Source organism: Brachionichthys hirsutus, chromosome 9 (genome assembly GCF_040956055.1).
Source record: "Brachionichthys hirsutus isolate HB-005 chromosome 9, CSIRO-AGI_Bhir_v1, whole genome shotgun sequence".
NCBI lineage: Eukaryota > Metazoa > Chordata > Actinopteri > Lophiiformes > Brachionichthyidae > Brachionichthys > Brachionichthys hirsutus.
In genome coordinates this window covers 13,402,646-13,426,595 of record NC_090905.1, presented here as the reverse complement: position 1 = coordinate 13,426,595, position 23,950 = coordinate 13,402,646, and the positions used below count along the sequence as shown (strand labels likewise).

The following is a 23,950-nucleotide window of genomic DNA, read 5'->3' as shown; positions in this document are numbered from 1 at the left end:
AGGACGACCCAGGAGAAGAGACATGGACATAGTGAGGGAGGACATGAGAGTGGCTGGTGTTGGGGAGGACGATGCAAAGGACAGGGCAAGAGGTCGACACAGGAGAAGATACATGGACGTAGTGAGGGAGGACATGAGAGTGGCTGGTGTTGGGGAGGACGATGCAAAGGACAGGGTGAAGCCGGAAGTACAGTAGTTGTGGTAGATCCGCTATATTTATATATTTTTGTAACGATTTCACTTGGTATCGGCTTTCTTTTCTAACAGAGCTTTTAGTCATCACAATCTCTGTTTGCCAACTCTCCGGGAAATAGTCTCTGTCGTTGTTCTGTGTACTTAGTAAAAAACAAGTCAGCCTTTTGGCGAGCCATTGTTCATTTCTGCCCTTCCTTTCCTGAAGATGAAAAGCCCTGAAGGAATGTAGTTTCTTCCAGCTGATGCGAGAATGCTGCATGCATTGCCCTTTGTCACCTCAGCGGCTCCTTCACACTGGCTTAAAAACAGGGACAAAGGGCCTGCTGCTTCTCAATGCATACATGGTGGTTTCAAGGGGCCCTTGTACTAGGGTGTACGCAGAATTTCATTGTGTGTTTGCAGTGTAAAAAGTATTCAATGGACCGGGATATATAAATGGTGCTACTTTAGAGTGCATTTTTATGTTCCTTCTTTGCAGCTCAGCTCAGGCCGATGGTTTCTAAAACCTCCTCCCACAGTGAAGGTTTGGGGAAACTCTGTTTATGTGTCTGTGTGGGGACATCAATAAACCGCACCTGCCTGTGACGAAAACGACCCTGACGTCACATGTGCGACCTGTGTTCACATTCAGAAACAACATGGATGCCCTCAAAACTGTAATGGGGTTAATCATTGTCCATACACGTTTTGCTTGCTTGTTTTTGCAAGCCCAAGTGCCTCCTTGTCGATCCACACAACGACGAGGGTTCTGATTGGACAGGATTTGGGGAACTACTGACCTCAGAAACCTCTGTAAAGCCTCTGCTGGTTTTGGAGCTGGTGTTTGGTCCCAGTATGATCCCAGTATGATCCTGTTCACTGGGAGAATGCTAAGCCCAGATGCAGTTCTTCTGCCCATTCTAACGCTACTCCTCGCAGTATTCCGCACTACTGTAGGGCCTCTCATGTGGGTAATGCATCCCATAATTCGAGCGCCTGCAGGAGTATGGATTCCACGGAAAGGCAGCTGTTCAAGATTTCATTGTATGAAATTTAAAATCAGTATAGCTGCATGTATCGCCAGTAAACTCTAGTTTGGTTTTCATGAAAACTGCTATTGCAGAAAACGCAAATACTGCTTGACTTAACACTCAATATTAGCCTTTATCTTGGAATTCATCAGTTCCTTGTTTGAATCTGTGGGTGTGGTTAAATCTCCTGAACCCCCACCAAGCTGCTGCCTTGTAAACATGGCAGTAATCTGTGATTGATGAGTCAGATACTGTTTGGAACAGCAGGAACATTTTTTTCTCTTCACTGTGTCATTTAACCAGAAAAGCACTTCTGGTCAGGTACTTTAAGTACTGCAACATGTGATTCAGTCCAATCAGGGTATTTCAACCAAGCCCTGTCTGGTTGAAGCATCCCAACATGAGCCGTGCACGATAACTGCAAAACTGTTGGTGCTACTCACGCTTTCTGACATTGCCAGCCAAGCCTGCATTTGCTCTCTGATGAGTTATTGAGGATTGCATGCGGGCTTCCTCGACAGAATTACAGGTAAATACATGAATTGCTGTGGTTTAGGTTTCTAATATCGGGCCAGCATGTTTTCAGATACATACTACATTTTAGATCCCATCTTGTTTGGTGTGTGCGTTGACAATCTCTTAGTACTTTGATATGATCGGTCCAGACACCGCATCAGTGAAGACATTCACTTCTGGAACAGGCAGTGGAGTCTTTACTTACATGTACGCACGCCTGGTTTCTCTGAGCGGTCTCGGTTTACACAGTGGCTCCTGTGTTCCTCTGGGAATACGCCTTGTCAGCCATCTCTTCAAAGCCTTCTGATTTATGTCTGCATTAAAAGGTAGAGAGAAATGTACCCACTTCCTGCGTCCTCCTTTGACTGTCACTTCACATGCCGCTCATAATTGGTCAAGCTTTTCTCAGCTAATGATGATGGTTTGCTAACAGGTGCCCCGTCAGGGTGGACGAATGATATCCAGACTCAATGGCTGCGTAAACATGGACAAAATCTATTTAATCCCACCAGAGTTCGGATTAAAATTATAATCGGATTCAGTGTGTTCATGGGCCCTAAAAATATTGATCCGATTAGCACTTTTGTGTTCATGCATCACACTTTCCATCCGAATAAATTATTTTGACATGCACAATTTTACCAAATGTAGCTGAAATAGTAGAAGAAGAAGAAGCCGTAGCGACTTCCGATGTAAACAAAACATGGCTCCGCCCTTTTCTGTTTGAAACGTCAGTGTTATTTCTCGTATTTTTCCCGTTTCGCTGTGACTTTCCTCCTTTAATATCCGGCAACGTGGTTGTCTCAGTCGCTCTGCTTCAACTAGCTTTCCGGGAATAGCAGAAGCGCGTATAGCTGACGTCACAGACATGCGCAGTAAGGACGGCTTGTACCGAAACATGGGAATAAGTGTTTTCATGCGCCCTGATTGGATCATCAATCAATCGGTATAAACCACCCCTCTGCATCGGGTCAGACTAATCCGATTTGGGTGTGTACATGAAGCATTTTTATTCCGATTAGGCTTTTAATCCGATTAAATGTGTCCATGTAAATGTAGCCAATGTCAGGAATAGAAAAGTGCTTTTTCTGCTTTAAATTACTTGAACTATAATGACACTAAAAAAACAACAATTTAAAATAGTTTTAGACCAATCTTTTACAACTAAAGCAGCTGCCACTTCCTGCAAACGCCAGGAGTAATGAAACAAAAGCAACAAAGTGCTTCAGTAGCATCTTGCTGCTGGAGTTCTGAAAATTGTTTTCTCTGTATGGGAAGTTATTGGATGGTGATTGTTCCAGGTTTCAGTGAATCCCACGGAGAATTCGTGGGAACCGGAGCTATGCCTTGAAAAACCTTAGATTGTAAATACATGAAAATGTAAATAAATGGTCCAAATTTTGTTTTGTTTTGGGATTGACAATGGTAAAATTGAGATAACGTCCGTAATCGAAATATTTCTTGGAGGCCGGGCAATAGATGTTTCCTCTCTGTTGTCCAGATTATGAAAGCTTTGTTGGGCATCGTCCCTTACCTAACTTCTCTTGTCTCATTATCATGCCTCCACCAACCACACGCCCTTATAAATAAGAACATTGTCTTCCTTTGTGTCCTCTGCCTTCTCAGGTTCTCGCTTCATGTGACTTTCAGTTCACTGGCACATCACCTACTAATGGCTTTAGAACAGAAAACACTCAATACAATCCTTAAAGCTGTAATTGAATGAAGCACTTGTCTTCTGGTTGCTACATGCCAGATATTGAGATTACACTACACATCATATAGTGGCTGACTTTGCCAGTAAAGTGTGTTTGGGTGATATGAAGGTACAGACACGTTTGCAGGATGTGTGACTTCAGATTTCACACTTTGATGGGGGAGTTTACGACTTCCCTAATGGAATTCAAACTCACCACGGCCCTCCTCCCGTCATCCCATTCCAGCTTCCTCCACATTGCTACAGTGTTAGTTCAGAGATAAACGTAATTCAAAGTTAGGCCAATGAAGTGAACTCACACCACCCTTATGAAAAGCTTTACTCACTTCCTGTAGTAGCAAGCGAAAGTTCAGGGATGATTGAGCCCTGCTAATGTCAACATTGCAGAGCTAGTTATTATTTAGTTGAAAAACCCCTTGGGAAAACAAAAGCAGGCAGAATATTACGTTCCCTAAGCTGGTTTGTGTGGCTCATGATCCATGGGAATCGTGCCCTGCAGTAAAGAAAAAGGGACAGAGAATTGCTGTAATCCTGTAGTTTATATGGGAACTGGAATATCTATGTTCGGAGGAGACTTACTGAAACAAACTATTCTACTTTTATCGGAATCTGTGTATTATTGGACATACACTGGACAGACATGTATTATAGCATATTCATAATGCATTAATGTGTCCTCTGCTCCATGTTTTCACTCGGGGAGTTCTGCTAGATCATAGCTTCCTGACCCCTGTGCTAGATCTTCACTGCATTTACCTAAAGCAGGGGTGTCAAATTCATTTCACATCGCGGGCCGCATACAGACCAGGACAATGTCAAGTGGGCCGGACCATTAATATTGTCATGTCTTTCCTTTGTTTTAGTATAAAGAAGTAAAAAAACATTAGGAAAAACTTGATATTTAATGAACTATTCTTTTACAAAACATTTCATGAAACACCTCAGATTTCTTAGAGAAACGTGCAATTTACTTTTATCATTCACACGTCTGCATTGCAACTGATCCCATTGATTGTACGAAGGCACAAAACTGAAAAATATAGTAATGCACTTTAAGATTAAATGAGACTTATAAAGAAAGGGCTTTTTAAACCATTTACACATGTGCATATCAAATATAAATTGAATCCCTGCCTACACATTACAACTAAAGAGAGCGCTATTAAATATGTAAGAAAGGAAGTATTCACCTGTCCTGTAAACTTTAACTTGTGTAAACTTCATACATGAAACATACACACACAATGCATGCTGAGCATGTATGGAGCTGCATGAACAGTAGCATCCCAGCATGCTCTCTGCTACTGAAGCTGTTCACTAACATTAAATCACCACAGGAAGGACTCATCTTCACAGAGCTGCATTCTTTCAGTGCAAACAGTGTCTAAGGCAGCATTTTAAAGGCGTTAGTCTCGTCTACACTGCTTTGGTTTTGTTCCTGAAACTTGGCATCTTTTCACCTGCACAAGTGCATCAGCATCCGGTGTCATGTCCCGACTAGCTGTCACTCTCAGAATGTCATTTAAGTGCTTGTGTGTGAGCCTTGAACGCATTTTAGTTTTATTGATGTTCATTACTGACAAAATGTGTTCACAAAGGTAGGTTGTCCCAAACGTGCACAGTTCTTTGCAGCCAGGGCTGTTAATTTGGGCTACTCTGGCAATAGATACTGATAAAATGTGTCCAGACCTATGGAGGCAAATTTGCCCTTCAAATCTGCGTCACATTGCAAATCAATTATTTCTAGCTGGATGTCGACGCATCAGAAGCTTTAATTGTGATTGTGAGCAAAAACAGGAAGTTCTGTCTCAAGTTCCCCAAATACAGGAAAACGTCTCTCAGACTCCCAGAGCAATCCTGCAGTCTTGTCTTTGTTTGGTTTGTCTCAGTGATGCGTTTCCTCTACTCTGACCAAAACATTGCGCCCCCTAGCCGATAATTCTTGAAAAGCAGTTAAAACAAAACTTTTTTTTTCTTTTTTTCCAAAATTCATCCTGCGTGCCTGACAGAACCTCCTTGCGGGCCGTTTCCGGCCCGAGGGCCGCGTGTTTGACACATGTGACCTAAAGCATCTGCAGAAACACGGTTAGTGTGTGTGTGCTGAAGGTACCGGGAACTTCATGGGAGAACGTGTATACACGCACGCACGCACAGCAAAGGGAAGGTTCTTTTTGTTTATCTTTGGAAATGGCTTTGTGACATCACTTCCTGTACCAAGTCTTGGCTCAGTACCGGCATGTGGAAGTCAGCAAAGTACATTCTTTGAAAACAGAGGCGTTTATCTCTGCTAAGACAGGAGAAAGCTCTGTTGATGAATGCACCTAGCAGGAAGGGTCCTGATTATGCAATCTGTCATTTTAAATTGTTAAGATAAATATACGCAGTGCACCTTCCAGTTGTTCAGGATATTGGTCGTCCCTGTTAGACAAGCCGTGACGACAATGCTTCACCATTTTCGCTGATTTTTGCATGTGCATGACACGCTAATCAAAGCGCCACTAGGTTTGTTTGTCTGAGGCAGTGTTCTACCACAACTACGTACACACACACGTGACGACCAGACCTAGCGTTTTTTTTACGGAAAGTTCAACTCATCTTGAAGCGCTCAATGAGGACAGTCTCTACTTTGCCTTTAGGAGAGAGAATAGGCATCAAAACATAACGAGCAGAACTCCAAATAGCTTCCTGTTCCACTTGTGTGTGAGTGATGGTGAGAATGGTTATTGCTTCCCATGCACAGCTGGCGCCACGCATTAGAGCCTCTGTTACCACTAGTACTATGCAAGTGGTCTATTTTACCATTTGATGGATCTGATTGGCTAAATGGGGTCTGATGATTTATGACCATTGTTTTTTCGAGGTGAGCCAGGTGTCAAATGCACCTTAAAGTGTTTGTAATACAAATTGTACCATTTACAGTATTAGACTTTAATTGTTCTAATTGGTATTTTCTCAGAGTCAGTCCTTGCCATTCATACTGATACCGTACCTTTGCTGCTTTTGTCTCTTTGAAGGTGTAGCAAATTCTACAGATGACCCTTACAGCTGCAGTATCAGCTTTGCCCTGCAGGTTGCAGTGGTATTTGTGGTGTAGTTTGCATAGCGTCTGGTTGGCTCAGGCTTGACTTGATGGGACAACACGTTCTCTCATAAGTCTGTCGTGGGCGTTTGGCTTGGCCAACTGAAAGGCCGAGGTAGCAGCTGTACAGGACATAATATGTACTCATCGAAGAGCGAGGAAACACGAGTGGGCAAGAAATGCAGACAGACAAGGCGACAGAAGACACGAAGCTGTGCAAGGACCTCAAGTACTTTTTCTGTGGGCTGACGGTAGCAACATATGTCATAGAATTAAATCTCAGTTTTGACTGAAGAGACTGACTAGTAAAGCCGAAGGTGAGCAGCAATCATTTTAAAGTATTTCTCTCCTTTCATTTGAAACATAAGCAACATTCTATTCAAGTATATATCTGAATCCAAATAAAACAAATTGCCCACACAGCCTGTAGTTGTTCAGTACACCCACAAACCAGAGTTGATGGATGGCTTGAACAGAAAGTAAGACACCAGGTTGTTGATTCTTTGTTAGGTCTGGAGCCACACTATACAGTATACAGAGAATGATCCTGAATGGAAAAATCTAGTGATGGACAGGCGTACATAAGAGCAAATGCAAAAACTCTGCCAATGAAACCTACTCTAAAACACTTGTATAACAATATAACAAAAATTCACAGCCAAACACATGACACAATACTGTACTACACAGAAGCGGACAAACTAAACAAGCCAAAGGTATGGCGCAAAATACAGAGTAATCACAACGACAGGAGCTACAAACTCTGGGCTGATCATGCTCTGGCAAAGTGGTGTCAGAAAGGCCGGACGTAATAGTGCAGGGGTGAGGAGGGGATGTGGAACCTCGTTCTGTCCTTCCACAGCTGGGCAGGATGAGACACCAAGAGAGCAGCGAAAAAGCCTCACATTCTTGTTACCAACAAAGTATTCAGCGATCACATTCGCTGTCAGACTAGGATGGATGAAATGTGCTGAATGGACGTTTCCATTTTCAGAAGGGTTCCTCCTCTGAGGGTCTTAAAAAACCGGTGTCAGGGGATCATCAGGAATGACAGGGTTTAACCTGAGAGGTCAAGGAGAGGTCATCTTCTCAAATACAGATATAATATTTGTAAAAAGCATTTTTTAAGATTTCTTGCTTTGGGACAGAGATGAACGTTTCCTTATTTAGGATCTGTTTCAGCAATACCACCAAACTCAGAATGTCTCATATTTCTTACACCTTAGTACCTCCCCCCCACAGGCCTCCCTTTTCTCTTCCAAGCAATAACCCCCCCAAATAATCCCATTTTCCAGCACGCATTGTAATCTTTTGGCAGTCTCCCAGAATGAGCTACGTTTTTCTTTGTTTGTCTGGCAGTTGTTTGTTATTCTTCATGTGTGAGGGGAAAAAGTGAGCTGGAGTGCCCTCAGATGTGTTTGTGGGAGTGAGGCTGGATGACATGGCTGGAGACGGAATACGTGTCGGTCCTTTGGGAGGAACAGAAAGGGAGGGGGTTGAAATACTGCTGCGCCACAGGTTTTTGCCATTAAGCATAGTTATTGTTTAAAAAAAAAAATCTATAGTAAGTTCTTTCCATTTTTGATCTATGCATGTTCCCAGTGAGATTTAAAGATGTGCTTCTGGGTTTTGGGTGAATCCACTTGCAGCAAGAGACAGTACCAACCCCAGGTTGAGACAAATATGGTAAGAATAAAGCCTCTGTGGTTTTCTCCCAACAAGGAGAAGGGAGCATGCCATACATGGTCTTTGACTTTTAGATGATCTAACACAGGATTATTGCACAGCAGCGTAAGAGAAAACAATAGCTACGTGTTCTGAAAAAAATAATCTCCCCCAGCTGTACCCCCCACAGCTGAGGAGCTAAGTTTTGAGTCTGTCGAAGGGAATTTAACTTTATCTGTCTTTCATTTCAATGATTTCCAAATGTTTCATCTGATTGGCAAACTTTGCGTGTTTATTGTAGTGTTGGGAATGGGTGGCACAAGGCTATAGGATAAATCCTAAATCCTCTTATGTACAAACTTACAAAATGTAAAAGAATATGGAATTTATCTTTCCTCTTTACAAGATAAAGAGGAAACCTCTGACTGTTGAGACCTTGCAACAATGGACAGTCATGAAGTGATACAGCTCAAATAGGCCTGATTCAGCATGTCGTTCTCTGAGATGCCTTCTGCACTATGACATAGAGCGAGTTGTCATGTCGAAACTAGTTCATGAATGCAGACAACGCTGGAAGCTTTTTCACCTTAAATTGACCACGAGCTTGTCATCCCTCCAAGGCAACAGCTAATCCTGAGTCACATCTACGGGCAATATAGGTACTCTTGACATTAAAGGCTGGCTCTACTGGAGAATGTGAAGACTGACCATTAAAGCAAAATATTATTATTTTTTGTCACATTACTGTAAGTGATTTGTAATTGCAGCGTTCTGTGATGGTGATATGCTATGCTCAGACTCTTGTCTTTGCTGCAGGGCCATTGTTTCGCAGCCCATGTGAGCTGCTCCCAGTTGGGATGGGACACCCAGTGCAGGCCACGTTGAAGAGCTTCACGGCCCTGTCAGGATGTGCAAGCAGGGGCACCACCAGCCTCCCTCAGGAGGTCCACATCATCCACCTCCGAGGACATGCTCCAGAGGGACCACACAACACCCCGGCAGAGGTGAGTCAAGCTCCGTAAACAGGCTAAACTCGAGCTACTATAATTAACTCCCCAAAATAGTATCGTCCATGGAAAAACCGCAGCATTCTCTAAATCCATTTTTACTCTTGGCGTCCTTAAAGTCTCTGTAGAGGCAGAGAGCTGTTCTCTCATCATCTGGTGATTTTATTGTTCAGGATGACAATCAATATTTGTGTTTGCCTTGTTGCCTTTAACAAGCGACACTAGTCGGCCGTTTGCTCAAGGGGGTTCTTGGCTAAAGCTCGGAGCGAAGAGCTGCACACTGATGCTCATCGACGTTTCCTCACAACAGTTTCCGCTTGGCTCGTCGATTGAGGATTCTCTCATTTTGTCGAAATACTCCATGGTGACATAATGGCTACTACAATCCAAAGACGGGCTGACATGTTTTCTAATCACAACAATAGTTTTGCAAGTTAAAGCTTCCTAACAGTTCAATTGCATAGCTTAGCTCAAGTGCTAACTGGAACATTTGCACTATTTATTCAAAACCTCAAAAAGTTCGCCATTTGTGGAGCAGGTAACTCTCTGGCAGGAGCGAGTTAACAAAAATACAGCTAATTGGCTATATGATAGCCTCAAACAGTTGGACTCCCCACCTCTCTATTCTCTTAAAGGTTCACTCTGTCAACACAAGTAAAATACATTTGTTCCAGACACCGTGATCATTTAAAAGAGGGCGAAACACAGTGATCTCGTAGTAATTTCAATTGCTCTGCTTAGGTACTTTCCCACCACTTATTTGTTTTAAGTCAGTCTCATTATTGTGCGCCTTCCAGCTGTCAGCACATCTCCTGAGGTTGATGTTGGTAATGAAAACACATGTCTCTATGGTGTTATATAGTATGTCTCATCTCAGAACTGCTCAGAGTCAGCCATAGTTTTAAGATGAATCATGCACCCACGACATGTAAAAACGGTCTGCCCCCCCACTGCAGTGTGAAACGCATCCTGTATTGACTTGCCATAGGAGCTTTGCTGCTGATGTAGGCAGAGCAATGTTTGACTTGTCAAGGCCAAATATACAGAAACAGTATGTGAGCATGTTGGTTCAGTTTCACGACGTGAACATGAGTGATGGGCTTCTGAAACCATAGCAATGAGCAGGATTTGTTGTTTGTTGTAGTCTGTCACGCTGACGCCACGGAATGTGATGTTGAGGAGATGAAACGGCTTCAGGGCTGCTTTTGCTGGATACACTTGTATGTTGAGGTATTACTGTGTGTATATGTATATACGGTAGATACTGTAGGTAGGCAGTGTCATGTGGGATCTTGGAAATTATTTTTTTTCCCAGTAATGGGCCTTTTCCCATGTTTTCTTTGGCGAGTGTATGTTTTGCTTATTTCTAAAGTCAGCACAGCGGAGGCTGTTCAGGTGATTATGTAGATTTCCTTCTCTCCTCCTCACCTCTGCTGATGGGAGAGGAAGTGGCGCACCACAGAGACGGCTGTATATGGATGTTTTGTGTCATGGCCTACAGCACAAGTGGTGCCAGCGGCTGATCTTTGGCTGCCTGGACTGACTGGCTGCTCAAGATGTGCTTTGGTAAACCCTCATTAAGGGTCTGTAAAGTAAAAGTCTTGTCCAGCCAGGGAAGGAAATCTGCTGTTGCACATGGTGTGCATGAGCTAATGCACACACAAAGGGGATCACATGGTCGATTTCAGACAGATCGGGACACAGGCAGACACAAATCCTGCTGCTTGATCCATCCATGTGTGAAAGTCGCAGTTTGCATTTAGTCAATGCATCCACTGAAGACGTGAGAGCAATTAATTGCTTCCTGCCTGCAGCAGTGAACCCATTCAGCATGGGCATTGACTACAGGGGCATTAACTCTTATCCACAAGGAGAAGTGCACAGCTGGTCCTGACTTTGGCTCCTGGCCAATCTCCACACCAAAGCGAAGCCATTAAGTGCAACAGAACCTCAGTAGTGACGCCTCATAGTCCTTCATTTGGCATGTATTATGCAGAATGAGCCTAAAGAAGAACCATGCACATTTTCAGGTTTAAAACTAATGGCTGATAATTAATTTGTGCAACACTGATTGAATGAAAGACATTCCCATCGACCTCAGCTGCACTGTGCAGAGCAAATGTTAGCATTACTAAGATGGAGAACACACACAATACACTTGCATTATGCATGGAGCATTATGCATTGGGCGTTGGGCATAAACATCACACATCGCAGAGGCGCTAGCTGGACAGCCGGATTGTTAGAAGGTTAGTCGTTGTTGAAAACGTATTTCATTGCATAGTTCAGGGGAAAATGAATTCCTCCAACGGACATTCATTTTGTACATTTAGATTCTTGTTGGACATAATATGGTGCAATGCAGATTATTAAGTGAAATCTTCCTTGTCTATAAAGAATAATTCTTTACAAGGCATCGCCAGACCCCAGAGTAGGAGTTTCATGGACTTCCTCTACTTTTTGCAGTTTTTGTACTTCTAAAATCGTATTCTCATTTGTCTGAAAGACTGATGATTTTTTTTCAGCACCAGCGGGTCCTCATCAAAGTACCAGAAGCTGGTTTTCTGCCTTGTATCCATGGGACATTCTGAAAGAAAGAAAGGAAGACAGTTCAGACTAAGACACGTTATCCTGGAGTAGGACAAATGAAGTCAGGCTGACTTTACGTGTCTGTTGCTTTTATTAAATACTGGTGGACTATTTTATTGAAATTATAAAAATTCAATCAAGATGTATAAAAAGGATCAACTCTTCTGGAAGAGTGGACTGTCATGAGTTGCAGTCAGAGTGACCTGCTGCAGATCAGATCAGATTTCGTCCAATATTTAACGCTCTTGGGATTTTAGGGCAAAGCATGATTTCAGTGGCTGACCATTGACCTGAAGGCGTTGGTGCTTTGCCACTTTAGCTTTACAAAAACAATGATCTCATCCTGAAGAGTTCTCTTCTTTTTGCCCTCCCCCCCGCCATCTGGTGTAACAGTGTAGGTATGAAGACTGAGCAGTCTTCCATATGTGTGCACACTTAAGTGGTCTTTTCCACAAGTCGCCACCACATGTGTCTCGATGCAGGACTTTACACTCAACCTGGGAAAGTTCCCAGGTTGCTGATAAGAGTGGAGCAAAAATAAGTTTATCAAAAAAAAGAGACCCCGTCTGGACAAACAGTCAGATGATATGGTGGAAAATAAACAAAATGTTATCTAAAATCACCCATCTTTCTCTCGTCAGCCGGGCAGACACAAACATCAAACGCAGCCATTTGACCAATCAGGGTGAGGCAGAGTAGATGATTGCTTTATCAACTGGAATTTGTGGATATCTTTGACGGTGTGAGCGACTCGCTGGAGGAACTCACCAGACACAAGCTGTTGGTGAGAGCATCGGGTACGAGTGGAGGTCATACGCAAAGGCAGCTGTTCTTTTGCATGATCCTGCAAAGATTAAATGGCACGCCGTTACTGCTGACCAGGACACGTTTTGCTCTCACATTAAAGCACAATAAAGGTAGCATCCATATTAACCCTATGTGCTTCCACCAAAGGCAATTGGTCATGGGTGTATCCATCCACATCTCCTCAAAGACCAATTATTGGAATTCACTTACATTTCGCACACTTTCAAGGGACACTAAAGGTGGACATCTCATAACTGGTTTCTTCGGTTTATTTATTTATTACATTTCTGGCTAGATTTGAACTTTTCACGTCATTTTGCTCATGTTTACCTTTCATAAGTCATCATAATGGTGCAATGGGGGTAACGGCACCAAATAGGATTGTTCTGTAGCATCGGAGGAATTGGACACCAATTTTACTATTTTCTTTTCTTTTTCGTCTTACAGGTTTTTTTTTTAGTGCAACTCCTGAAGCTGTGGGCTTGATCTCCACACATCACCTGGCTGCCTTCAAGTTATTTCAACAGCATTTTCATAAAATCCATAGCAAGCTTTTGTTCACACAATAATTTTAGTTTGTCTCTGATCTAATCAAAGTGTAATCTTGGTCCTTCCTTTGACCCCCAACTCAATGCCGTGTTATTCTCTTCAACATATTCTGCCGTATCAGCAAAAGATGGCTATCCAGATGGCTCGATTCACTTTGACGTGTCTTTGGATTTGTCAGGGTTCTGGAAGTGTGGTGCTGAGCCGAGTGCAGACTGATTAGCATCACGGTTCAGGAGGAAGGCTCCAGGTAGCATCCCCATTGCACACAAAAATGTGGGTGGCACTGATAAGAGCACTCAGCAGGTTCTGGTCCATCTCCCCTCCATTGCTGAACTCCTTTGCTCTGGCACCCCTTCCCTCTGTACACCCTCAGTCATCCAGAAAGAACTAAGATCCAGACAGACAACACACACACACACATCAGATAGCGCACTATGATTGGTTCCAGACATTATACCTTTCTCCACTTGAAGTCACGACTTTGCATTTCTTAGCCAGGGCTTGATTGTTTTTATTCAGTGTTCCAGTGTTTGTCGTAGCCTTGGATGCTGATGTATTTTAAACCGCCTAGCTGACTCTTATTTTAAATGTGCAAACCAGCCATTGTTATTTAGACACTGCTCAGCATATCTACATGTCACTGATTCTGCTTATTATTTCCTGGGAGGGAGAATGTGATCCTAGATAAGTCTTATTTTCTGGTTAATTAAAGGATGTTTGGGGTTTTTCTCTAAATCAGGGCTCACCAAGCTCTCAATTAGCTCTGTCAATAAAGGAAACTGCAAAGACAGCGAGCCTCCCTGATAGCTCCGTGTGTCAGTGTTTGTCTATGAAAGTATCACATCACAATGTTGATGCAGAGCATTCCTTAAACGTAGCATGATGCCGTTTGCTAGGTTGTGTAATTACGACCACATGACGAACAATTTCGCCATCGCGTCACAGTCTTTACATCCAAACATGTCGCCTTGTTTTATTATGAAGTTGAAGCTGCATAAAAAAACCCTTTCCATTGTTTACACTTGCTACCAGCCCTAATGGCCTTGCTTATTCAGCTCCAGCTGTCATCCCTGGTGTGGAGTGCAATTTCAGTAACATGATAGGTCTTCATCCATACCTCCTGGCAAATGTGCCCCTTGACTGTAATGGACCCTCGACTCAAATCCCTGTGCCAGCATCCTGATAATCAATCAGGCGTAGCCTCCTGTTTCCCGGCAGACCCTCTCTGTAGAATAGATAGAAGTACCAGTGAGAACTCAGCACCACCGGATCCTTGCAGATTTAACTTTGATTCCTGGTGTTTCTGCACCTCTGCTTTCCATGCCCTGACTGTGCAACACAGTCTGTTGCTATGCACACGTCTCACCAAACCTTGTGACAACAGCTCTGTGAGCGGAGATGCACTCCAGCTGCTGTTGAGCCACCACCCGTTCTTACGTTGCGCAACAAGCTTTGGTCAGAACTGATATCGTTTGGAATCATCACTGTTAAATTGCTTCACCTTATTAAGCAGCAGATAATTAGGATGTTTTTCTCTTCTTTTTCCATCAGTTCCACTTGGCACTTCCTCTTCTTCTTGCTCTGTTTCTGTTTTCAGGTGACTCATGTCTTTTGGAAAGATTTCTGTCTGGGCCCACTTTCCTCACTTTTTACAACTCTCTTCCGCACTGTCATTCTTCTGTTTCTGTCTTCCATCTCTCAAAGCCAGTTCCTCAGAGCCAAGCCAGGTATGACTGGATCTTGATCCACAAGCTTTTTCCACTCTGGAATGAAAAAGAAGCAAAATATTTTTAGGGATTTTAATGAAAAAAATATGGATTCCTGAGATTATATGTTTTTGTTTTTGATCTGGATCAGCATTGACAGCCTCAGTTGAAGCTGCATTAGTTGAAAAATAGAAAATTGTAGGTCGCCTATATCAGAGAATCAGAATCAGAAAAACTTTATTATCCCCGTGAGGGGCAATTTGTTGCACAGCCAGCAGAGAACACACAGTAATTCATTCAACACACAATCAAAACATAACAATTGCACGGCCTAGAAGCAATGGCGTGGTTTCATGTTGTAGAGATCGTACAGAGACCATTATTGTTTCCTCTGCTAAAAAAGACTCCACTGTGTGAAAGTTCAGATCCTGCTGAGGCTGATGTCAGAGCGAAGCAACGACGTGGCGTCGTTGTGAGTTTATCTGTAAAGTGAGTATATAAACAATTACAACGCCTGATAAAGAACAATCTACAACAGTACAGCTCACGCACACCAGCACAGCAACTGGTGACGCATCGGGTCGGACTGGGTCGCTTTAAAAATGGTTGTTGAGGCTGAAATGTTAAGTTTTAATGTTTTCATTGTGTGCCTGTGAAATGGGCTCATGTGATGCACGACTTCTCTGCCCTGCCCTGTCTCTACCTCTACCAGCAACTCATCCTGTCAAGTGACTGTTGTCCATTTGTTTGCCTTACCAGGTTCAGCTGCACCTGAAGCCCATTCAGTCTTTGCTGCGCCACCAGAAGCCCCTGGTCTTTGTGCTTAACTCCCCCCAACCCCTGATCTGGAAGATCAAGGCAGAGAACCTGGCCCTGGGCGTTAGGCATACCTTTCATGTGAGTCCAGCATCACTAAAAGCCTCGAAATCCTGCTTCCTAAAACTGTGTATTCATTTCCTCACAGGCTAAACTGTATTCCCATTTTCAGTAGTCCACTTTTCTGAGAAATATTTACAGTTATATAAACTTGTAGGAGGAGTCTTTCCACATTCCACGAGAGGTTTACCATGCTTTGCTCTTATAACCATGGATCCACTGCAGCAGATATATCTTTGTATCCTCACACAGACTGCACTATTTTCTGAACTGTACAGATCAGTTGTTCATGTTCTCTCTCAGGTTTGGTTTGTGATCTTTCATTCCAAATGATTCCGTTTGCGATTGTTTTGTTTCTTTATTTTTGTCCTTCTTACTTGCCTTTATTCTAGCAAACTCCAAGCAGCACCACTCCCTCACATGTTGATATGGTCTGATCCAAAAAAGATCCAAAATGTGCCCTGTCAGCTTTGCTCCCACTCCATGAAGCACAGGGTCATATCCACCCAGCCCCCCCCCCCCCCCCCCAAACGGTCGTGCTGATAACTTGGCAGCTGTTCAGCTGTGACAGGGCGTATCCGTATAACACAGAAACCCCAACATGTGGTAATGTTTAGCTGCTAACACTAAACCTCGAAAGTTCTGCTTGGGAGGGAATTCCCTCCCAAGGAATGGTAGGTGTAAATTATTTTCTCATTTACCTATGAATAATGATCGTTTTAATAATTACCATTGGTGTACAACATTAGCAAATAATTACCATTGGTGTACAACATGTGTTAAGTCTGAATATGTTAGCTAATGTTAACCTGTCAGTGTAGCAAGGCGTCTGACAACATTTTAACATTGAAAAAAGAAATTCCTTGAAAAGTGATCCTGTCTCAATATTTTTGTTCACACCTACAGTGAATGAAATCAACACTGTCTCTCTGAGTGGACTGACCTTTCAGTGTTTCAAGCTGGGTTAGGGTTAGTGATACGATTTTTTATTGCATCAGGTTAATCATGGTTTCATTAGGAAACTAACCTTTTTTGGTAAATTGGTTTGCTTATTTTAACAACTCTGTTTTAACGAGTGTGATTTCAGGATCAGCGCAAATGTGTTTATTAAAAAAAACAAATCCATATGACTGTGATTACGAAATGTAAGCATGTATGTATGTAAATCAAATTATTTTTTTATTTAGACGATTTTAATCAGTCCATTAAATCTATTCCTTGCTATGTTGCTAAACAGTGGTTGGTCTTTTGTAGAAAGGGTGTCAGAATCAGTTGAGTTTTACAAACCCTCTATCAATATAGATGTGCCATGACCAGAAAAGAATTGACTATTGACTTGACTAATTCCCGCACTTTGATGTGGGCCTCTCAGGTGGAGAACTTGTGGGGAAAGCTGAGAGTTAACAGCTGAGAAGAGCTGGATTTGAGTTTAACACTTAAGAACAGAAACGCCCTCCCTCTGCCGTTCCGCTGGAGAGGCTGAGTCCTGGGACTAATTGGAGTCTGCATCAGGCCTGCCAGTCCTTGTTTCCTGGTCCCAGGGCTCTGGGCTCTGTGGACACAGGCTGCCTGGAAGAGCTTCAGAGACCCCGAGCCCACTGTTGCTATTGGCCTCTGGATGCTGCCGTCTTCTGCACTACTCAGATCCAGACTTTGTTTCAGAACACGCTCTCTGCGGTACTCCTCGTCAGTCAGCAGTAGGCTGCAACCATCATGGGGCTAGCATGGCAGCAAATATGAACATTTAAATCAAGCCAAATTTAATTTTACCAGGGGACACTTGGATTCCAATTTCGCAGAGTATGCTGCGTTGACTTTGTGGTGAAATGTATATATTTCTTTTTGGGCTTTAGGGAACGAGGGCTGCGCTGCATCTCTGCCTGAAAGACTTGGTCAGCATGAAATGTTTTATGGCTCTTGATGAAACACTACAGTTTTTCTGTTGGCCTGTGCTGCCTATTGTTTGTTGGCCAAGTTTCGCCCTTTTGCTTCAGTATTTTTTTCACTAGTTGAAGGCTTGTAGTACGAGTTCTTGTGCCGTCACATGCAAAGCGCCCTCCCCAACGTAATTGTTAATGGAAAACATGGGTAGCCAGTATAGGTTTTTATTTAGAGACAGAAATGGCAACAGAATGCTGCGGAGGGGCGGTGACACATATGGTATTGTTTTCTTCGCAACAGACCTTGCCAGTTCGCAGGAACACACACACACACACACATTTACAGGGCGCAACGTGATTAACGTCACATCACCCACCAGACGGGACAAGAGCAAATCAGCCACAAAAGAGAGTGAATTCTTATATTATTGATCATGCCTCCAGTTTGCAACACCTCCAAATTTTTAAATAGTTTGGGTTTTCCCACGAACAGGGCGTTGCTCAGTGTGGAGACCAGCAGAGGATCAAAGATTTGTGAGGATTTATTCCAAACATTTGGCGCGCATTCTCCTTTTCACTGCACACATGGCCATAATATGCCGATGCTTACAGACAGGAAATATACTGCCTAATGTTTTGGGCCATGTAGAGGACTCTTCTGTGCTTTTATTCCAACAGGTAACAAAGAGACATGGTATCTAACAATGTAAAAACAGATATCTGTCTGATGCTGGTTAGTTCACACTAATGTATAAAACCGTTACCGATGGACTTATTTCACTGAAAGGCCGGCCTAAAAATATATTGCAAACCAAAATACACAAGTTTTTATGTCATGTAGAGTAACATAAGACTTTCATTCCCTGTGGTACGTATCATTCTTTTCCTAAATTATTTGTTTGCTTTGCTGGTTTTCAGCTGCCAAGCCTCCAATAATCTTTAAGTGGAGATGATCTCGGGTATTCAATGTTTTCTGAACACAAGGCCTTTACAGCACAGTTCAAGACATAGTTTGGCAGTAGATGCAGCCTGTGTAATAAGAGATCAGCTCTAGTTTCACAGCGTGTGTTCACGCTTTCAGCTCAATGTGGGTGCCTGCAGATACAGAAGCTGATAATTTCTGAAACCGTATGAAAGACATATCCAGCATTACGGACGGAAACACAGACTTTATCGATGAACAATGTTGAGTCAACTTCCAACCGAATCACCCTGGAAGGACGGGAAAGAGAGCCACAGCTTGCACATCTTGGATGTTAGGCTGCCCCTCGCTAAAAGATGGTGGAAAGTGGAATTGAGCTGAAAGGCAGAGCTCTCGATTTAGCGGTCAATCTACGTTCCTACTCTCACCTGTGGTCATGCACGCTGGGTCATGACTGAAAGGACAATATCCCAGATATAAGCGGTCGAAATGAGTTTAGAAACAGGGTGAGGAGCTCAGTCACTAGGGAGTCTCCTCGGAGTAGAGCCAGACTGCTGCCTCCGTTACCCGGCCCGAGATGAGCGGTGGAAGATTGATGGATGGATATTGAAGAAACAACCTGTTATGAGTTTCGACTTGTATTGGATGGGATGCAGTACAAGTCCTGAGGAAAATTGCAGTTATTTTACTTTATAAAAGCAAATTCAATTCTGTCTCAAAACGAGAACCATAATTACTGTGGGCCATCGAATCAGCATAAATACAGCCCTGACTGTGTCTCGCGCCGCAGTGCAAACACGCTCTGTTGTTGCCAGGAAATGAACTCAACTGGACACGCATCAGAGAGATGGCGAGAGACTGTTAAAACCCAGAGTCAGCCCCTCACTGTCTTCCCTGTTTCAAATTCCTGAGATTTTCCGTGCTCCGTGGAAGGCCTGTAGATAATTTGGCATTCGGGCTTTCCCCTCTAATGCTTTGTGACTAATTACAGTCATATTCCCGCAATTAAACTGATCAACTCTGCTGTGCTCGGCACGGTTAGTGAAGAAACCCCAGCCCCTCGTCACTGGTTCAGGGAAGCACCTCTCCGCCATCGTTACTTCTCGCCGTAGTAAACACACTAAAAATAAGATCAACCTGAATTCTTTGACAGACTCTGTCTCCTAGTCCGTATTTATTGTGTCTGGTGACGATGCCAGGAACATCAGGAGGAGCGTCCAGAGGTCAGACAGATGTTGTGCATGAGGGGATTTGAATAGTTATGGCTGCAGAACCTCAACACCCAAAAGGCACATTATTCTGTTATCAACAAAATATGATTGCAATTTAGGGACAGCTTCATGACATCATTAAAAAGAAGCGGTCTTGTGTTTTCCTCTTGGATTCAAATGGATTTACTGTTTTAATTGGGCCTGCCAGCAGTATCTCAGCTCACGCACATAGATAGGAGGGCTGTCTAGACCGTGCGCTTGGACTCTGTTGGTTGTTTGCTAGGTTTTTAAGCACATGTGAATGTTTACCCCTCTGAAATGAAGCATATGGGCTTAGCTGCATTAAGTGGAAAAGCAGCGCTCCATCCACAACACAACTAGGCTAGTTTCCCCTGTCAAAAAACAAACCACTTTAAAATGTGTTTTCTTGCTGTGTACCAAAGTACTAGGATGTGCTTGAATTATTAGTGTCTTTCATTGTCTGTTATTACTCCCTGGACCTCCCGTCTGTGTGTCGGCCTGTGTGGGTCATGCATTTTGCCTCTTCTGTCATCCTCTCGAGGCCCTTTCGTAGCAGACCTACACATTTGCGATGACACACTCCCACACAGGGAGCTGGATAAACAGTGGAAGGCTTTTATGTTACGGAAGATGTGTAAAAACATGGAGAGCATATTTGTAGACGCTTAGAAATAATGGTTGGGATGAACCTGGAATGATGGACTTCCCCAGTGTTTAGAGAAGCTGGTTTCATTTTGCGAAGCTTGAACTTTTGTTCAGTCAGCCTACCGGTTCTTCATTTTACAATCTCAAGATATTAAATAGAGATGACCACATATAATTCTGCTTTTGTGTACTCTTGGTAAGCCTCTGTAAAGCCAACCTTTGATGTGATCAAATCTATTTTGCCCTTTAACTCCCCTGCCTTTTCCCATCCTCCAGGTACCCGAGGGCTCAGAGGTTCACTTTCAGCCTGGGAACTTCTCCGTAGCCTGTCAGATCCAGAAGGAGACCCTACCCCATGGCAATGAGCACCTCCTGAACTGGGCTCAGAAGAAGTACAGGGCAGTCACCTCCTTCTCTGAGTTAAGAATGACTCAAGACATCTACATCAAAGTTGGAGAAGGTGTGTACTGAATTCACAAAACTGCCATCACAACTCAAGCCCCTGAGCCCTGAGGGATGCCTTAACACTGAGTTCCCTTAGCACTGAGTTCCCATAACGTAGCTTAGCCTTTGTGTTTGAGCCCCTTTGAGCAGTTTACATGCACTTCTCTGAGCTCCCAGGTTACCTCTGGTATTCTGGGTGCTTAAAGCCTTAGAAATGATTGGATCCCAGAAAAATAAAGACAGCGCACAGACGGTGTATTTCAGAATTCTAGGTTTTTTCCCTCTCTTTGACATTCCTTACGATCAGAAATTAAACAGTTGATCAATTGACCTTTCCATAAAACACGCCCACATGACTTAGACCAATCACGGCGCGACACATCGTGTCATTTTCGTGATAAAACACTGCGTCAGACAAACCTACCAACTGGTGCTTTGATTAGCGTATCATACAAATGCAAAAATCAGTGGAATGTTGCAGTCATGGCTTGTGTGACAGAGAATTATAGTGTACAGTACAAAACAGCTTGATTTAGGGCGTATGTAAGGAGCTCCCTATAAAGAGCTCTAAGTACAGTTATTATTCTGTTTTAATAGTTATTATTAGTGTTGGGGCTAATTCACTGTCAGAGTTAATGTGGCTAACCTAATATTTACGTCTGTGCTACACACTAACGCTACAGTGATGGATAAGTGTCATAGTGTTTATAGCTAATGGATTGGAATATCTGAGCCAACACACTTAGTGAAGCTATTATTTTTTTCATTATTCTTTTAATACTGTACACTATTTAAGTAACTGTTTGTTAGCTTGCAAGCAAATGTCCTTTCTTAAGGGGGTGATTCGAGTTGTTGTTTGATATGATTTGGAGCTTATTATGTTTATATATTATGAGAATAGGGGTGGGATTAAATAGGTTTTCTTCTTCCCACTCCCTTTCAGGCAGAATTGGCGTGTTATTTATTGTTTAAATGTGGCTAGTGCAATGTGGCACGGGTGGTTTTGTTGTTGTTGTCTTTTTTGTCATTGCCTGAAATAAATAGATAAATAACGAACTAACTAACTAATTGTGTAGGCACGTGCATGTGTGATAATATATGAGCGTGGGACCAATGCAGATGTTGAGGTTAAGAGCTAAAATATAGAGTCAGCATCGTGATCTGAGGAACGACTAAAGTAGTTAACTTGGCGTTCAAAACTTTCCATTTGTGTATTTTATGAGGTGGTATTACGTGCTATGGTTCGTCCATGGGTTTCACGAATAAGACACGGCTTCCACAGAAACATCTGGTCGAGGGCATGAATGGGCTGACCACATGCACGGTGGAAACAACGGCGAGATAAGAAGGAGATAAACTGCGGCTGTCATATTTTTCCAATAAGTAAGGTATGGAGGGGGGGGGGGGGGGTTGTCTGACGTGAAGACGCACAGCAGGTTTCTCAGGGGAGGCTTGATTGATCTTCACACGTCTGAGCCGTGGACGTTTGATTCGTCCCTATCGAGCAGCCAATAGTTTTTATCTTTGCAGCAGTATATCATTTCTTAGACGGGGAGCATCTTGATTTTAATGAGGCTCTTTCACGATATGGAAATAAAATGAAGCTCACATCTGTTGCGTGATCATGGCTCCGGCAGTGTCTGTGATGAGCCCTCGTCGCCGCCGTGGAGAGCGCAGCGCTTCCTCAGCCTCAAGCTTTTGGCTCGTGTCATTAGAGGGGTTGTGGTTTGGCACCGGCCCAACAACGCCATGATGTTTGCTTCAAGCAAAGAGCTTTGGATTTCCACTCCTTCACATCATTAGGAGTGTTTCATATAGACGGACTGAGCCTTGATTTGCTTCTTAACCAGGGCCACAGGGCTTCCACAAGAGGAAGGCACCAAACTTCAGTTTGCAGTCGCTCCATTTGCCAAATAATGAAGCAGCTGTCTGGTGTTTTCTTTGAGTCCCGAGGGGGATACTGCAGTTTCATGTTCCGAAGGTGCTTTCTTAGCCATGAAAATATCTTTCAGTGTGATGGAGAAGTACCAGAAGGCTTTATCAAATGTGTTTATGACCATTATTGTCCCGTTGTTGTGGATTCATTCTGATAAACATCTCTGCTTAGTTTCCACATGTGATCTCCGCATGTAAAAATAAATTGCGATGTTGATAAGACGGGCGGTAGCGCAGACCAGAGCGCGACTGAGCGCTCCCTCCAACACACTTATTACAACTCATGCAATGATAATACCAGCTGTCAGGATGTGTGGTGAAGTGAGCAAAAAAAGAATTGCTCCTCAGCTGGAATGGCAAACATACACCCTCCCGAAGTCTCAGAGCAGGGCACTGAATTCCTCCCGGAAGCGCGTGTGCTGTTCTGTGTCTGACCTATAGAGCTCTGACCGCTCTGTGGAGGAGCGACAACGAAAAGCCATGTTTGTCCTGCGGGGGGAATCAAAATAGCCTCACAGATCCCCCTCAGAGAAGTAAGACATGCATCTCTCCCCTCACAGATCCAGTGTTTTCTGACACCTGCAAGATTGACACCAAGTTCCTTTCTCTGAATTACCTCGGTGGTTATGCGGCGCCGCAGACATCAAAGGGTTGTGTGCTGTCTGGACCCGACAAAGAGCGAGAGGTCCACATCATCGAGCTCCAAGCGCCTAACTCCAGCAGGTGAGCAGCCCAAGCCAAGGGAACATGATGTCATGGTTTATTATTGAGGTCAAGACGCTCACATTAATCTCTGTGGAGCTTGTTGTGGATGGAAACAAACATTAAGCCTTTGTGTGTGTGTGTGTGTGGGGGGGGGGGGGGGGGGGTTAGAAAGATAATTCAAGTCTTGTCATTCCCTCAGAGGAGCGATTAATCTCTACATTCAAAACACTACAAATCTGGGCATCAACGACAGTAATACCTCGACGTACGAGCGCTTTGACATACGAGCGTTCCAGAATTATACTTGTATGTCAAGGTATTACTTTATATACTGTGTATATATATCTATACTTTCTGCAGTAATGATAGATCGGGGGCAGATTGAGAACAGAGTCTGACGCATTGCATGTCCTCCAACGCAGTCCAGCTGAAGGCTACTGGCTCAGGAGGCGGCTGTCTGTGTCCAGGTGT

At 43.4% G+C, this 23,950-nt stretch overlaps 1 protein-coding gene across 1 annotated transcript in view; it reads left to right on the top strand.

The window, feature by feature from the left end:
• Positions 1-23,950, top strand: part of tgfbr3 (transforming growth factor, beta receptor III) — a 42,344-nt gene that overhangs the window by 4,463 nt on the left and 13,931 nt on the right. Inside the window, exons 2-5 of the mRNA XM_068743403.1 lie at positions 8,999-9,186; positions 15,600-15,737; positions 20,672-20,855; positions 23,335-23,497. Of these exons, the coding sequence (XP_068599504.1) occupies positions 8,999-9,186; positions 15,600-15,737; positions 20,672-20,855; positions 23,335-23,497 (673 nt within the window). The remainder of the gene's footprint in view (positions 1-8,998; positions 9,187-15,599; positions 15,738-20,671; positions 20,856-23,334; positions 23,498-23,950) is intronic.